Below are 16,929 nucleotides of genomic sequence, written 5' to 3'. Positions count from 1 at the left end.
TAAGGCACACACTTTTGTTGAAAAGGCAACATAAGCCTCGGTAATATATCAGAAAATAATAATGTGCACTGAACGATTCCTCCCAATTAGAAGAGCAATTAAATTAATTGGAATTAATTTACATCCATCTTCCCTTTTTTATTGAGGGTTCATCGGCCATCACACAAAACGTCCTTTTACATTTAAATAATTCTGTATGGTGTAAGCTTTTGTGCCATGGGACCTCAATTCATATCCAGTGACACGAGACTCAATGAGTAGGCCTACGTCCGTGTGCATTGCCACCGGTTAATGTCTAAATGTCCACACCTATGGTCCACACACACACACACACACACACACACACACACACACACACACACACACACACACACACACACACACACACACACACACACACACACACACACGCGCGCGTTAGGTTTTTGTGAATTGTGGGGACTGAATTGTGTTTTTTTCCACAAGAGGTCAGCAAAGACACAAAAATTGACCCAATGTGAGCTATTTCAGCTAATTTGAGTTGGTTTAAGCATGTTTTGAAGAGTTATTTTGAATTTAATTTGAAAGAATGTGAAGAATGTAAAAATATGACGAATATATTATTTATTGATAAACTCTAGTAATTTAAAGGTAAATAAAAAAATGCATTAAGCAAGGTAAGGATTTGTTACAGAATGCGAGGAGAGGATGAGGGATAAAGTAAAGAAAATAAGAAGACGTAGGCCTAAATGAAAAACAAGTTTTCATTTGTGTAGAATATATTTCATTAAATTGTAATGTGTTCAGCAATAAGCATAGCCTATCAAAGGGATTACTATAGAGTTATACATTTCTCATTTATTGAAATGCATTGCGCATGAGCCATTTAAAAGTTTGGTCAATCACCAACAAAATAGTTATAATCTACAGTATTACAGCCATTATGGGCTTCCAGTCTTAATTTATTTAAAAAATTAACAGGGAAAGATAGAAGTGCATGTCCACTGATTACCTTGTTTTGTTTGGATTTCAAAGAAAACATTCATGGATTTTTGAAAGATTTATAGAATAATCTCCATGTAATACACTTTTCTTATATAAACATACTCTAATAAATATGGATTTACTATTTATTAAAAACAGGTCTCTCAAAGTTTAAAATGACAAGAAAGCATAATTTATGTTTTGTAAAAACTGAAGTTTATTTACAGGTGGAAATAAGCATGCACATGTCAGCAGGAACATGATTTATTTAAAATTTCATGCAAGTATATATATATATATATATATATATATATATATATATATATATATATATATATATGTTGTCGTACAGCTCAGATAATACATTTAAATTTTACTGAAATTGCCAAAAGTTGAAATAGACTACTTTTTTTATAATAAAAAAGTGAGGCCCAAAGTAAACCTAAACATTTTCATACTACATATCTCACACATTTTACAGCTAAAAAAATAAAATAAAAATCACAGAGTAAGGGTGTGATGTGCAAACATACACAGTCCTTGATTTGCTATGTACAGTACATATGATGGGACAAGTTTAAGGGGCATTCCATAACTGAGGATATTTACAAGGAGTGAATGTTTTAATGTAACACATTAGGTCATAGGCAGTATAACGTAATAGAAGAGTGCCATTATAGCAGCACTGATGAGACCAGAAATTGGCACGGTCACAAACCAAGCGATAAAGATATTCCGGAACAGATGCCAATCAACAGCCTTTCTGGAGCGGAGCCAGCCAACTGACACCACTGATCCAACCTGTCCATGCACACACAAACAAAGAAGATAATAAAATTGGACGTTTAATATTATAAATTACAACTGTTAGGGATTTAATCTACAATTAAGCGACTCACCTTGCAATGAGTAGTGCTGACTGGGAGTCCAATGTTGGAAGCGACAACCACAGTTACAGCAGAGGCGAGCTCAATGCTAAACCCACTGCAAGACAGACATGATGATTATAATAAGCACTATAAGCATCTTTACACACAGCAAAGGACTGTTTGAACGGGGAAAAAGTACTGCGGCATTGTCAAAATGTCATAACACTAAAGACAAGACAAATTTTCTTTACTGCTTTGGTGCTTCAGGGTATTTCCATGAGACAATGAGTGTTGTTAAACTGTTTGTTTACACTGCAAAGTCAACAGAGATAAGAAAGTGGGAACCAGCCCTTAAGCCCCATGAGAACCACGGCGATAAACTGAACTATAAAGTCTGATCCCACAAATAATCGCTCTTATCATCAGTTTTTGCTCAGTGAATGTATGAAGGCATACGCAGCTTGTTACCTGGAGGGAGTGATGGGAGTCAGGTCTTTGCCCATGGTTTGTATGACCCTCCGACCCCAAATCCAGAGTCCTGTACAGATACCCACTCCACCATACAGGAGCAACCAAACTGGTGTAGGAGCACTGGATGCTACAGAAGCGCTGTCATAAATCAGCCAGAGAGCAACGAGGGGGCCAATCGCATTACTGTAAGAGAAGAATGATGTGTTATATAACCCATTAACACTGTGGTCATTATAAAACAATGTGAGAAAAATAATAGAAATGCATTAAAAATTTGGGGTCGTTTACATTTTTAAAATGTTTTGAAAGTCTCTTATGCACAACAAATGTTATATTATTGTTAAAAATAGCTGTTTTTTATGTTTTCTATTTAAATATATATATTTTTAAAAAGGTTCCTGTGATGCAAAGCTGAATTTTTATGATCTTTCAGAAATCATGCTGATTTGATGAAATGTTTCTTATTATTATCAATGCTGAAAATAATTTCCTTGTCTCATTCTTAGATGAATATGAAGTTCAATGAACAGCATTAATTTTGAAGAAAAAAAAATGTTTTTGAAGCATTAGCCTATGTCTTGGCAGTCGCTTTTTTGTATCAATTTAAATGCAATCATTGAATGAATCCCCATATTACTGAACTCAAACTTTGGAACAGTAATTCTATAATTGGAGATACATTTTGCAGGGGGAAAAAACTGTTCACTAACAGAAATCAGTTGCAGTATCTTATTGAAAACATATTCAGTTTTATTAAATCAATGCTTGTCTTTTTTACTTTTAACAGAATTTTTTATATAGTATTTTTTGTCAACTCTTTTACAGACAAATTAGGTAATGGTAACAGAGTTTGACCATTTTAAACGTTTTAGCCAAAACTCCACTTGCTAGCATAATGCTAAGAGCATATGGCACCAATGAACTCATGATTAAAAGTATTTTAAACATCCCACAGTGTTATCAGTGATAAAATCTGTTTTCCTTTTGATATTGTGGTAACACTTGACGTTTAACAAAATAACTCTTGTTCTTTTTAGATTCAAATCTTTTCTCAGAGAGAGCACATATACCTTTCAGTGCTTCAGATCTTATCAATGAGGGAAAGTGACCTGCATCTTACATAGTTGTGGGATTAATTCCACAAATTTAAATGTAAAGTATAGTATGGTAAAAGAATTGATGCACAATTTATGGACACATAAGATACAAGTTATTTTGAAAGAATTTAAAGTATTTAGGACTGTTATAAATAAAACATTTTGATGGATAGATATATTGCCTAATTTGGACAAGGAATCATGATTTTCAGCTATAGAAGACTTTAGCCAGCAATAGAATAACCCATCTAATGGCCACTTAAAGTTAGTTTTTAAAAACAGTAATAGTTTAATGTAATCTTTAACTGAAGGTGAAAGTATGGGACACCATATTTGGCCACACATCACTTCCAGTTAAAGATTGCATATTTTTGTGCTCTACATTTCACCCATCCAAGTGCACACACACAGCAGTGAGTATTGAACAAACACATCCATTTTCGCTGAACCATGGGGGAAATGGTAGTTATATCAAGTGCACATCCGTTGTGGGTAATGAGAGTGAAAGAGAGCGCTGTTCATTCACTCCGCCTGCCAGGACTGAGAATCGAACCAACAACCTTCAGGTAACAAGTCTGACACTCTAACCATTAGGCCACAACTCCCCCCAACAAATCCCAAAATGAATAGCAATTTTTCATAGTATACTTTGAGGTTGTGATTCCTGAATTCAGATTATGCTGAATTCACATTTATTATGCTTCTCATACCTAACGTCATTTCCGCCATGTGCAAATGACCCAAAGCAGGCGGTGAGGATCTGCAGGAACTGGAAGAGCGTGGACACCTCCGGCTTATCAATCTCAAGCTCATCTACTTCCTCTTCCAACGAGTCTATTCTGACGGTCTCATCTACCATCTCCACTGCCAGAGCTCCATCTCCTTCAGCGCCTTCTCCATCAGCCACTGCGGTACAGTAACTGTTATAGCTGTCGTACCGCGAGCGCCTTTTCTCTCCATCCAGTCCGGTCCGGCTTCCCTCGCCCTCCTTCAGTGACCCGTGTATTCCATAGATGGCCATGGTGTAAGAAGTATAACTGTTGTTACGCCGGATAGGTTTTTCTCCGGTCTCTCCCATGCATTCGCCCACCTTGGCCAGGTGAAGTTTGTGCAGTAGATCCTTGTAGATTCCAGAATCTTTGTGTACGGTGTGAAACTGGCTTCCGTTCAAGTCTGGTACAGGAATTCCAGCATTGCCATTTAAAGCTAGAATGGATGACCGAAAATTGAATAAAGAAATTAAAAATAAAGAATAAATAAAGAATAACAAAAGAGTAATAAAGTCAAAAGAGAGAAGTTAAAGCTTAATCAGTTAATCAAAACATAATCTTAAATGCAATCAATTCAGAGTGTGTATCATTTCAAGAGGCTGACCATGAGTGCAATCCAAATCTTTGGTGTCAAAATCTTTGTTGTCCAGGTCGGTTTCCGCTGAGCCTCCGATGTCAAAGGCCACTTTGTTGCTGTCAGCAGGGGGTGTCTGTGGAACAGGAGAGTAGCTTCGAGGTTGGGTGGGATGGTCCAGGAGGCCATTTGGGGATGGCTTCTTCTCAATCAGTTGTGTCCCACTAGTATCAGCAATATGCTGACCTGAAAAGGTGGAAACAATTAGGGAAATAATTATATTAAAAGAAGGGATCCAAATGCATGCAAAGTCAATGAGGCAGTTTATTAGAAATACAATAGGCTTCTGGTAAAGTAATTGGAAAATAGACTTTAAAATAATAAATTAAGACACACTGTGAGACATAGTCACAATTGCTAGAAATAAAGTTGCAATGGTGATATACCAGTCACAATTTTGAGCGTGGTATGATTTTTTTATCTTTTTGAAAGAATGTATCTTTATGCCCAAAGCTTCATTTATCTGCAGAAAAAAACCCTGTAAAAACAGTAATATTGTGAAATAAATTATAATAATATTTTCTATTTAAATATATTTTCAAATGCAATTTATGTCTGTGACAAAGGTGAATTTTCAGCAGCCTTTTATTTATATTTATTAAACATTTGTTATTTTTGTCAATGTTAAAGGAAGTGTATGTAAGATTGTGGTCAAAACTGGTACTGCAATCACTTTCAAATGACTGTAGAGTGGCACGTTGTAGCTGTAGCTGTGGTTACTAGAGCAGAGCTGGCAACCCGGATGCTGAAATACTACTGACTTCGTGATTGGTTGATAGGTGGAGGGTGGAGCTTCAGGCCAAAACATCAACATCAACATCAGTTGAGGGCTGCAACAACAACTTTTAAATGACAATATCCTGGCCGGACTACTGTTGTCAGTGATATAAGTATTTGAAATTAACAAGATTTCTTAATGTCTAGTGACATATCAGGGTCATTTTATGATTCATTGAAATATATTTCTTACATACAGTTCCTTTAAAACTGTTGTGCTGCTTGATACTTTTTCAGTATTTTTTGATAAATGGAAAGTTATATAATATTTTTTACTGTCACTTTTGATCATTTTAATGCTTTTTTGCTGAATAAAAAAAGACTTCAAGAATTCAATAATGCTGCAAAAACAACATTCCATTTTTTTTCTAAGAGTTTTGTACTTTGAGTATTTTAAAATGAATACTGAGAATGGTCACAAAATTGCAGACATGATAATATAAATATTTACGTTTGATCTTTTTCTTTAACTGTGGACACACGATGAACCAGACCACCAAAGCCGTAAGCATGGCACAGCCCAGTGAGATCAGCAGAGTGCCCCACCATGGTACCTTATCGAATCCCAACACTGTAGAATAAAGAGAAGTAAGAGATGAAAACCTAACACGTGTAAGTGTTAAACAGTGCTACATATTCAACAATTTTTATTTTGAACATCAACAAGTACACTTCAAGACTTCCATTCCTCCTTAAAAAAGGTCCCGGGTTTATCTAAATTAGCAAATTAGCATTAGCATAACTTCAAATTCTTATTAATATCAAAACTGTGTGGATAAGTCAACCTGAAATACAACAAAATAAGAATAATATAAGACAAATTGTTAACAAGGGAAAGAATCCTGGACATCTTTTTTGTAAACAACGATAGCTTACGTTTTTCCTTCAGAATTACTTTAACCCTGTTGTGTTTGCTTACAAAACAGTGAGATAAGCAAACGGTTATACAATTTCAGTTTCAAGTCAGGTTGAAATAAGAAACTTTCCAGTGAAAGAGTCTTTTTTATCATTATAACTTATGGCTAATTTATTTTTCAGTTCCTCTGAATGAGAAGAACCAGTATCAAACAGGGTCATGTGTAGCATGGCTCGGTAGATAACCAGGAAGAGGGCGGCCCTGTGGTCCGCTGATTAGTATACAGACTCTAGGACAACAGTTGGCTTACAGCTGCCTTTTTTATCTTGAGTACATCATGATCCTCCTAAAGTCTGCTTAAAAATACAGATTGTTGAACTTGGGCCAAAATTATACTTCATAATTTCGGTATTCCATCATCCGAACAAACAGCTATACACTGTTACATAGCACATATATTCATTAGCAATATAGAATACTGTTTTTAACCAACCGGCCTCTGTATGATGAATGTACTACTACTACACAGTACTACATACTATGAATGTAAATTGAAGTTAATTAGACAAGGGAGGGGTAGTGGATGCATACATATGATCATGACCTCAGCATGTTGTCAATGTATTTGTGTATTAAAATGTATCAAAGAACATTCTTAGTGACAATTTAGGAACAAAATGTTCCTCAATAGGCTAAATCTGACATAACCCCCTTTTAGTGGCACTGAAACATAGGAAAATCAATTAATAAATAAAAAATAAAGCAATATTGTATATATATATATATATATATATATATATATATATATATATATATATATATATATATATAGTATATGTCTTTTAATCAAATAATAAAGGCAAAATTATTTATTTAGAGTAGAAAAAACTTACTTGGTGCTCCGGTAAACATGATGGAGAACAGATTGATTCCCATGGTAACAGCATAGAAAACTGGTAATGCTCTTAAACCATTGGGCACTGGATCCTCCTAGAGCACATTGATATATTGCTGTTTAGCACATGGCAAAAAAAAGTATGTTCTTTCTTTATTGACAACAACAAGAGATTACGAAGTACCAAAACAGACATGGGCACATTGTGAAACAGGTGAGCTTAGATTTGCTTTTTACCTTATTCAAGATGAACTTGCGAACAAAGTAGAAGAGAATGGCAGACATTGTGCCGGAGAGAAGAGGTGAGAGAAACCAAGAGGCAACTGAAACACATATATCAATGAGTTGCACAAACATGCATAATGTAACATCCAAACAGCAATGCTAATCTCTGTTATTTAAAAATGGTATGGCCCAAGATTTCTCAGAGCTGCCCGTCGAGTATCAACAAACACCCAGTAAGTCACCAGGGGTAAGCATGTGACCATGTTTCCTGTCTGTATAGTCCAAAATGTTCTGTTCCATAAATAGTTCTCATTTGGGTCATGTGAAAAGAATAATAAGAGATCTGCATTAAATCATGTTGGAGTGGTGTTACTGCTTACTATTTCTGGGTTCACATGAGAAAATATTCTCTTTTCATTATCCTACTCATTATTCAGGGAAAATTTTTTATTGAATCTGACCAAGCATGTTTACGCAAAATCTCAAAAATACTTAATTTCACATACCGATGCGCAGCAGTTCCAGCCATTTGACCCCCTGATAACCCCTAGCAACCATGGAAAAGCCGATTGTAGCACCCACAATGCAGTGTGTCCCAGAGATGGGGAGTTTCAAGAACGAAGCTACGAGCTGCCAAACAGCGGATCCTGTAATAGTGCAAAAAACAAACATACGCTTGAGACGTGACCATCACAAGTCATGACAATATGAGAAAGTTCCACCTAGGTGACATGCTCGCAATTTACTGGATTTAGCTGAATCACATTCTACTGTGTAACACACTATGATGGACACTTTGAGGGTGTTAAAATATGTATTGGCTTTGCGTGAAAGAGAGAGCAATGGAAGTCAATGGAGTCCAAAACAACATTGGACCCCGCTGACTTTAATTTGATTCACAAATATCTTCTTTTGCATACAACAGCAGAACTAAAGTCATACAGGTTCAGAATGACATGTGGATGAGAAAATGAATTTTCTTTCTTGGTGTCAAGTATGCACTCACCAAACATGGCGCTGGTGGAACCAGCCATCAGCACAGCCTCCGAGCCATTGTACATGTGAACATCGATGATACCCGATCGGATGGTCTCACTGACCTTGGCCCCTAAAAGGATGGCACCCACTGTCTCAAAGATGGTGGCCAGGATGCAGGCCTGGCGCAAGGTCACGACCCCAGAACCCACTGCTGTACCAAAGGAGTTGGCCACATCGTTGGCACCCACAGAGAATGCCAGGATGAAAGCGATGACGAAGCCCAGAATCAACAGCCAGAGAACACTAGACATGTCTGTCTGTGTGGCCGACGTTAGCGTGGTAAAGGTTGCAAGGGATGCTAGTGTAGTGGATTCCATTGCTGGAGAGTAACTGCACTGTTGGCCTACTGTGAATCAAACTGGATCTGATTATTGAGGTATTTTTTTCTTATTAAATAAATAAATATCCAAAGTAGTAAAGGAGACAAGTTAAAAATCAGTCTACACCCTGTCTGTCTCCACAAATGAAAAGGAAGTAAAAAGCAACTGTTAGCTACATATACTAAAATCAGTCAGAGCTTTGCATTGGCTTTGAGTGGCTACACAGACAGAGACATCCATTGTGGACTAGATCTTAGTAGTGATCGACGGTACATTCTGTAAAAGAAAGAGCCATTTGGATAAATTAGAGACTTTAAGATCTCACTATTAAAAAGCACAAAACAGAAACACACAATTAAAGTAAACCACACACTGCTTTTATATGCCTTGATTTAGATATTTTACTTTGCTACAAAGTCTGATTTTTGGGTGCAAAACAGCCTAACCTAGTCTACGTAACTATAAAAGCAAAACAGACAATGCCTACAAATGTTTTGAGAATGCAACTTTGACCATACAGTATAAAATAATGCCATGTTTCAGCTCAGACTGTAATAATTCTGTTTAAAAGCAGTGCAAAGCACGCTACCACTAACATGCAGCAATATCTTGCTATTTTATGTAGTAATTCTACCTTAATCACGTGACTGGGGTGGTTAACCAGCAAAGACCCACGTGGCTGTGACAAAGGGATGGGGATTTTAATGCTTTTAATTATTTATTAGTATTTATTAGTATTAGTAAACTCTTTTTTTGAATCTGTTAGTACAGCATATTATTTATCCACCATAAAAATTATGCTGCTTTTTCCCCAAAACAACCCCAAAGGAACATTAAGATCTACTGTGGGCCAGTGTAAGTAGCCAAGTAAGGAATTTCCAAAACAAAGTGCCATATTCATTTGAAAAGAGGCTTAATAATGCTTCATTAAGCGTGTTATTTGATTAGGAGCCTGAAAATACTTTTGCTAATTTGATGGCAACATGTAGCTTTTTGATAGCAAGTTTTGATGTAACACACAGACTATTACATAAGTGACTTCAGACAGGATTTAGAGAGACTTTTGAACACATGCTTCTTAAGTGAAGTAGATGAATGATTTGTTAAATGACTTATTATTCTACAAGAACAGGTGTTTAGTTTGACTGCGTACCAGACAATATTGACGAATGACCAGACAAGATGCACAAGAATCATCATAATTTGTTAACCACTTATGAAAGTGTCAAGTCTTGGTGATATTAAATACAGATGGTTGTGAAAACACAGTTGACAGTTGATGTAAGAGTCTCATGACCAACATTGTGCAGTTCTATTGTGAGATTCTGTCACGGGCATGAATGAAAATGTAGTTCAATAGTTCATGGAGTTCAAACACACTGTTGAATAAATAGTGCTGAATTTTGCAACCCTTGACAAAAACTCTCAGATGTAACATAAAAGTAACTAAACAAAGTACTCACCAAATGCGTTGTATGACTTCTGCTTGATCGGCTGTGTTATCAAAGAACTGACTGACGGTAAAACACAAGGTAAATATGACCCTGAAGCTTTTAAACTCCACGACTCAACTAACTGTAGCTCAGTCTGGCCTGTTATATATAATTACCAGAGAAGGAGGGGAGAGTGAAGAGAACCACACCTCCAGAGGATCATGAGACTTTGAGTTCTGTTAAAGCCAAAGACTTTTAATGTTTAGCCAGAGGTTTGCACCAAATAACCAATTACACGTAATATTTCGTCATGTGTGCCTTCATGAAGACATATGACACTATATGATAATTGAACTCTATTGCATTACTTTCCTGTTAACACTGTGAAGCTGCTCAGCATTGTAAAAAATGATATAAAATAAAGGTGGCTTAACATGTGCATGTGTTTTCTCTATATGAATGCACATAATTGTGTATAATATTAATGGGATGTGAAAAAAATATTACATCAATTTGTTTTTACAATAACTCATATTCAGACTTTATGCCAAGTCTGGAAAGACAATTGTTACAAAAATGTTCAATTTTAGACATTATAACTAGCTTTGTAACTGTCAACTAGCAGTCATTAGAGTATTAGTAGACTGTAGTAGACTGTTATAGGTCAGGGTTAGGTGTAGGGATGTGCAATATAACGAAAGTATTGAAATATCGCAAATGTGCATATCGCAATATGCATATTGCAACGGCACGCAATATCTGAATGATTTTAATAGGCTACTTTAACATTGTGTATATACACGCAGTTATGTCAAAATGGCTGTCTTGATGAGTATTCATGTAAACCCAGTCGGTTATGCTTCAAGTGAAGGATATCAGTTGGGGAAAGAAACCGATTGCGTGTCAATGAGATCCGTGCATTAGCTCTTAAAGTGAGAGCCTGCTAATAGAGTAAACAACGAGAAAAAGAAAAAATCACTCAGTGCTCTTGGCTGAATAACCTTTGTGGATTTATTAAATGTATATTTAATTAATGTAAAGACTTCTGTTTTTAGTTGTCATTTTTAATAACAAAGATAAATTAAAATAACAAAAATAATCGTCCACCCCTAGATCAGGTTTCTTTGTTTATCTGGATGTTCAGTTTTAGGTTGATATAACTATATATTATCAAGTCAAGCAAAGAGTTTTTGGTATTTAAATATTGGCATTACCTTTTTTGTTTGTTTACGTTGATGTTAAAATTATATTGTCTGATTTATGACATCAATTTTTGCTAAAACACTTCAGGTCACTTTCAGAAATTGTAGCGATGCTTTCTTTACCCAGAAAGAATGTTTTATTGTTTCTTTACCCATCAATGGTTTCATTCTCAGTTTTTAAATAATTGTTTTAATATAATTTAAATAGATTTTACACACTAATAGCGATATCGTATCGCATATCGGATATCGCATTATTTAACAAGATATTGCATATCGCATTTTTTTCCAATATCGCACAGCCCTAGTTAGGTGTTATGTTATAGACTAGTTGCAAAGTTAAAGGAATGTCTGTTGGGGGACCATCGGAATAAAGTGTTAATTTACCAATACTCTCATGACTAGTTGATGTGCAGTTGCAAAGTTACTTATAGTTAGTAGAATGTTTAAAGTGGACCATTGAAAAAAAGTGTTACCAGATTTTATAAAAGTTTGAGGGGGCCATAAAAACAACTTAACAAAAAACTTGAAAAGCCAACTCAAATTCAACAAATTAGTTCAATAAAATTAACTTTTATTAGTATTTATAACTTTCTTTTTCTTTTGAGTTTATCTTCTTTGTTTTGAGTTTTATGAACTTGTTTTTTTTTTTTATTAGACAAAAAATTATATTTCCCAACATGTTTTGCCATGACACTCAAGGGAGAGTAAATGCTAAAATGCTGTTTTTTGTGTGTGCAAGATTAATTTTAAGTGGGAGATTTAGTTTAGTAGTTTAATGTACTCATTTAGCAAGTGCTATGCTAATGCTATCAAAGCATTAGCTGTGTCCCAAAATGCGTACTTGTGCGCTATTCTATAATGTTTTTAAGGATAAATAGTGTAAGTATTCACACTGAAAATTCCAAAAAGAATAAGTGCACTTTAAATAGCTGCATGATGCACTAAATTAATGGAAAAAAAACAAGGGTGGAATATTGAACACTTCATGCACTCAACTGTCACAGCTTTAATTACTGGAGGGGGAGTCACTACCAGATTCTGACACTGAATGACAATATAACCATGTAAAGTTCATACACTACACGGTTGAGTACATAAGAACATAGTGTATAAGTGCATAGTGTATAGTGTGTCATTTGGGACACAGCTATTGTGTTACCAATTAACAAGTTAGCATTTATTGAATTAGCTGGTAAAAATTAGGCAAGTTTCCACTACTAAAAATATTTAAGTTGCGATTACATGATAATTTTAAGTTAAATGTATGAATTAGCTTACTCAAATATTTCAAGTTCAGAGCAGTTAAAATGTATGTATACAAAATAAAACGTTACATTTATTAACTTTAAAACATTTTGTTTCCAACTTTTCTTACCTAACGTATTCTGGTCTACAGTCCATAATTACTTAGATAATGGAAAACAGCTTTAAACTCAGAACAGGATACATCTTTATACAATTACCAATCTCTAATCATTTATTAGTGCACCATACTTATGAACATGTCTTTTTCCATTATCAGTGACTAATGAACATCCGTTTTTTCCATGGATCATAGACACATCTTTGACCGTCAGCAACTCTGCCAGGACCAAAATGCTACGATGGACACTAGACTGCTGACAACTTCCTTCGTGTAATTATTTACCGTTTTAAAGTGATGGATGGTATGTTTGATATGGAAAATGCATTCTCAGCTAAAACAAGAAAAGAGGCAGATATTTTTGGATCAAACTTTGAACCCTATTTGGGAAGGCCTGAGGGGCCTGCCCTGAGGGTCTGTCAACACGTAATGTCATGGAGATTATTTCCATGTCAGTGACCCACAATCTACAAAGTACTTCTTAAAGAGTTATTTATCTTCATTACAGTATTTAATATTGGCAATGGTCTCATTTAAAACAGAATTTCAATGTGACAAAAATTGGTAAAAGAGATCACGGTGATGCATCTTCAAAATATGACTTACAATAGATATCTGAGTGCAGATATGATAATGCTGAACCTGAGGACATATTTTCTGCTGCTATGATTTAAGATGACTAAGGTGACGTGTGTTCTCTTGTTTCAACAGTTACATTTTTTTATATAAGTATCTAGTGCTTAATCTATTATGAACTGTTCAAAAGTTTGGGGTTTGTAAGATTTTTTTTTTGTGGACGTTTCTTATGCTCATCACGGCTGCATTTATTTGATCAAAAAACAGTAAAAACAGTAATAATGTAATATCATTACAATTTAAAACAACTGATTTTTATTTTAATATATTTTAAAATGTAATTTATTTCTGTGATTGCAAAGATGAATTTTCAGCATTATTACATAAATCATTCTATTATGATGAAAACCATAATATTTCTTCTTCTTCTTATAATTATTATTAATTTTTTTTAAAGAAACATTATCACCAATGTTGAAAACAGTTGTGCAGTCTAATAGTTTTGTTGAAATAAAAATATTTACACACACGGTTTACTATCATTGTGGGGACTCTTCATAGACGTAATGGTTTTTATACTGTACAAACTGTATATTCTATGCCCTTATACAAAGCCTACTTCTAACCCTACTCATCACACAAAACTACAAACAAATTTAGGTCCCCAAGGTGCATTCAGGTTGATGTCACCACCAGAACACACACACACACACACACACACACACACACACACACACACACACACACACACACACACACACACACACACACACACACACACACACACACACACACACACACACACACACACACACGTGCAAGCGCACACACTACAATTATTTTGAAACAGAATGTCAAAATAACACTCAATAAAACAGTCTTTACTGTCACTTTTGATCAATTAAATGCAACCTTTCTGAGTAAAAGTCCCAAACATTATGGATATAATATCATATGAATATGGATATAGGCTATAATCATGTTTTCATGTGCATGTTGGTTCAGTCACAGGGGAGTAAGGAATTTCCCCTACAGGATTTTTTTGCTTCCACACAAACCCTGACCTCAGTCGAGACCACAGGCAGCTCCTTGTGAAATACAGAAGAAGGTTCTGGCTCAAGGCCAGACCAAAATTAAATAAGCCTGTTGTTGTATTTGTCTGAAATGACAGGTCTTTCACTCTTCTTTGTAATTCAGAGACTGGCAGATGTTGCAAACATCTAACCTGCGTTTAGTCTTGTGAAATCAGTCTTGAAATTTTGAACTTAGCCTACTCATACGAAGCAGTTTTCAATCATAATATTTGCCTGTCGTCTTACGAAACAGATAACCTGCTCATTTTAACTCTCTCTGGGAAAATACAGTAAAATAAAAAAAAATCAGGCGCACAGTGGCAGCTCTGTTTTCCCCCAAAACCGCTTGCTTAAACCTGTATTTAAACTCGACGCGTAGGAAAACAGGAAAAGAATCTTCAGACTAAATAGTTGGGTTTTTGCTCTGCGTCTCGCCCACATGTGTCTGCAGGCTGCTCAGTCGTTCCACTAATAGGTTAGCACACTGACGCACAGCAGAAGATGCTAAAATAAGCTGTTTTCTTCCTGGTCTGTTGAACGCTCTGAACTGTGACATAGATCAACATAAATCCCAAGATAGGGATTTTTTTTTCACTGATAAAACAGATATATAGGTCACTGTATAAAAACACAAAAATGTGCCACTACATATGTAAACCAATTTGATTTGAAATAAACGTACAGCTCAGTGAAGAGGAGTAATGATGATGAGCTGCATGCTATACCAAAAACTTGGCAGGAAAATTGAATTTCAGTTTAGCAAAACTTTATTCAAACTCTAACAGAAGACTAATGTAAAATAAAAGGAGAAATATGCAATACCATATCTAAATATAAATAACACAAACAAACAGAATAGGAAGAGCTACACAATAAAAATGTAAAGAATGAAAACCTATGCACACCTAAGAGAAAAACTGTTTAATTGGCATATTAAAACCCTAACATAAAAATTATGATCCTCAATACATCAATGTGCAAAATATATATTGTAATGTAACTTGTCAATATTTCTTTAAAACAATTCTTATTTTTTTTTACACATGGAATTTTAGATCCTCTCTCTGTAAATACCATGATACATGTTTGCAGCTCAGTGTCTAAGACACTGTTTAAACATTTACTGAAATATGCCTTTTAAAAAAAGCTATGATCTTGTGTATTTCTGAGGTAAAAAGTAAAGTGAAAAGAGTTTGACAAGGTCAAAACTGTCACGGCTAGATGACCTGGTCAGAGCATCTCCAAAACTGCAGCTCTTGTGGGGTGTTCCCTGTATGCTGTGGTCAGTAACTATCAAAAGTGATCCAAGGAAGCAATAGTGGTTAACAGGCGACAGGGTCATAGGCGGCCATGCATTGATGCATGTGGGGGGTGAAGGCTGACAGATGATCCTGTAGCTAGATCAAACAGATGATCCTGTAGCTAGATCAAACAGATGATCCTGTAGCTAGATCAAACAGATGATCCTGTAGCTAGATCAAACAGATGATCCTGTAGCTCAGATTGCTAAAGAAGTTAATGCTGGTTCTGATAGAAAGGTGTCAGAATACCCAGTGCATATCAGTTTGCTGCATATGGGGCTGCATAGCCACAGACCAGTCAGGGTGTCCATGCAGTTGAGCATCAGAACTGGACCACGGAGAACTGGAAGAAGGTGGCCTGGTCTGATGAATTACAGGTCCTTCTAAAAAAATTAGCATATTGTGATAAAAGTTCATTATTTTCCATAATGTAGTGATAAAAATGAAACTTTCATATATTTTAGATTCATTGCACACCAACTGAAATATTTCAGGTCTTTTATTGTTTTAATACTGATGATTTTGGCATACAGCTCATGAAAACCCAAAATTCCTATCTCAAAAAATTAGCATATCATGAAAAGGTTCTCTAAACGAGCTATTAACCTAATCATCTGAATCAACTAATTAACTCTAAACACCTGCAAAAGATTCCTGAGGCTTTTAAAAACTCCCAGCCTGGTTCAGTACTCAAAACCGCAATCATGGGTAAGACTGCCGACCCGACCCTCTCCAGAAGGCCATCATTGACACCCTCAAGCGAGAACCCTTCTGAAAGAAATTTCTGAACAAATAGGCTGTTCCGAGAGTGCTGTAGCAAAAGTGTGGCGAAAAAACGCTACACAACGAGAAGAGGTGACCGGACCCTGAGGAAGATTGTGGAGAAGGACCGATTCCAGACCTTGGGGGACCTGCAGAAGCAGTGGACTGAGTCTGGAGTAGAAACATCCAGAGCCACCGTGCACAGGTGTGTTCAGGAAAGGGGCTACAGGTGCCGCATTCCCCAGGTCAAGACACTTTTGGGCTACAGAGAAGCAGCACTGGACTGTTGCTCACTGGTCCA

At 35.8% G+C, this 16,929-nt stretch overlaps 1 protein-coding gene across 2 annotated transcripts; it reads right to left on the bottom strand.

Annotated features, from left to right (window-relative positions):
* Positions 1–1,296: 1,296 nt before the first annotated feature.
* slc20a1a (solute carrier family 20 member 1a) lies at positions 1,297–10,513 on the bottom strand. Of its 2 annotated transcripts, XM_067413553.1 has the most exons (12): positions 10,379–10,470; positions 9,550–9,594; positions 8,564–9,191; positions 8,064–8,204; positions 7,570–7,655; positions 7,331–7,427; positions 6,033–6,152; positions 4,775–4,990; positions 4,111–4,606; positions 2,301–2,486; positions 1,863–1,947; positions 1,297–1,764 (listed from the first exon to the last, which is right to left on the bottom strand). In XM_067413553.1, exons 3-12 carry the CDS (start codon positions 8,910–8,912, stop codon positions 1,600–1,602), a joined length of 1,941 nt encoding a protein of 646 aa, XP_067269654.1. In that variant the 5' UTR covers positions 8,913–9,191; positions 9,550–9,594; positions 10,379–10,470; the 3' UTR covers positions 1,297–1,599. The 2 variants fall into 2 exon arrangements, with proteins under 2 accessions (XP_067269654.1, XP_067269653.1); XM_067413552.1 differs by lacking the exon at positions 9,550–9,594 and having other exon boundaries at positions 10,379–10,513.
* Between the last annotated feature and the right edge of the window lie 6,416 nt (positions 10,514–16,929).

Source organism: Pseudorasbora parva, chromosome 13, assembly GCF_024679245.1.
Source record: "Pseudorasbora parva isolate DD20220531a chromosome 13, ASM2467924v1, whole genome shotgun sequence".
NCBI classification, from domain to species: Eukaryota; Metazoa; Chordata; class Actinopteri; order Cypriniformes; family Gobionidae; genus Pseudorasbora; species Pseudorasbora parva.
The sequence above is the reverse complement of the archived record's forward strand: the minus strand, read 5'-3'. Positions and strand labels throughout refer to the sequence as shown.

What these genes read in the sequence shown, in the direction of transcription:
- slc20a1a (XM_067413552.1), bottom strand. Translation starts at nt 8,912, where the DNA reads ATGGAATCCACTACACTAGCATCCCTTGCAACCTTTACCACGCTAACG. An exon ending in TTCCACCAGCGCCATGTTTG is followed by an intron (nt 8,205 to 8,563) that starts GTGAGTGCATAC and finishes GCACTATTACAG; the next exon opens with GATCCGCTGTTTGGCAGCTC. An exon ending in CATGTTTACCGGAGCACCAA is followed by an intron (nt 6,153 to 7,330) that starts GTAAGTTTTTTC and finishes TTTATTCTACAG; the next exon opens with TGTTGGGATTCGATAAGGTA.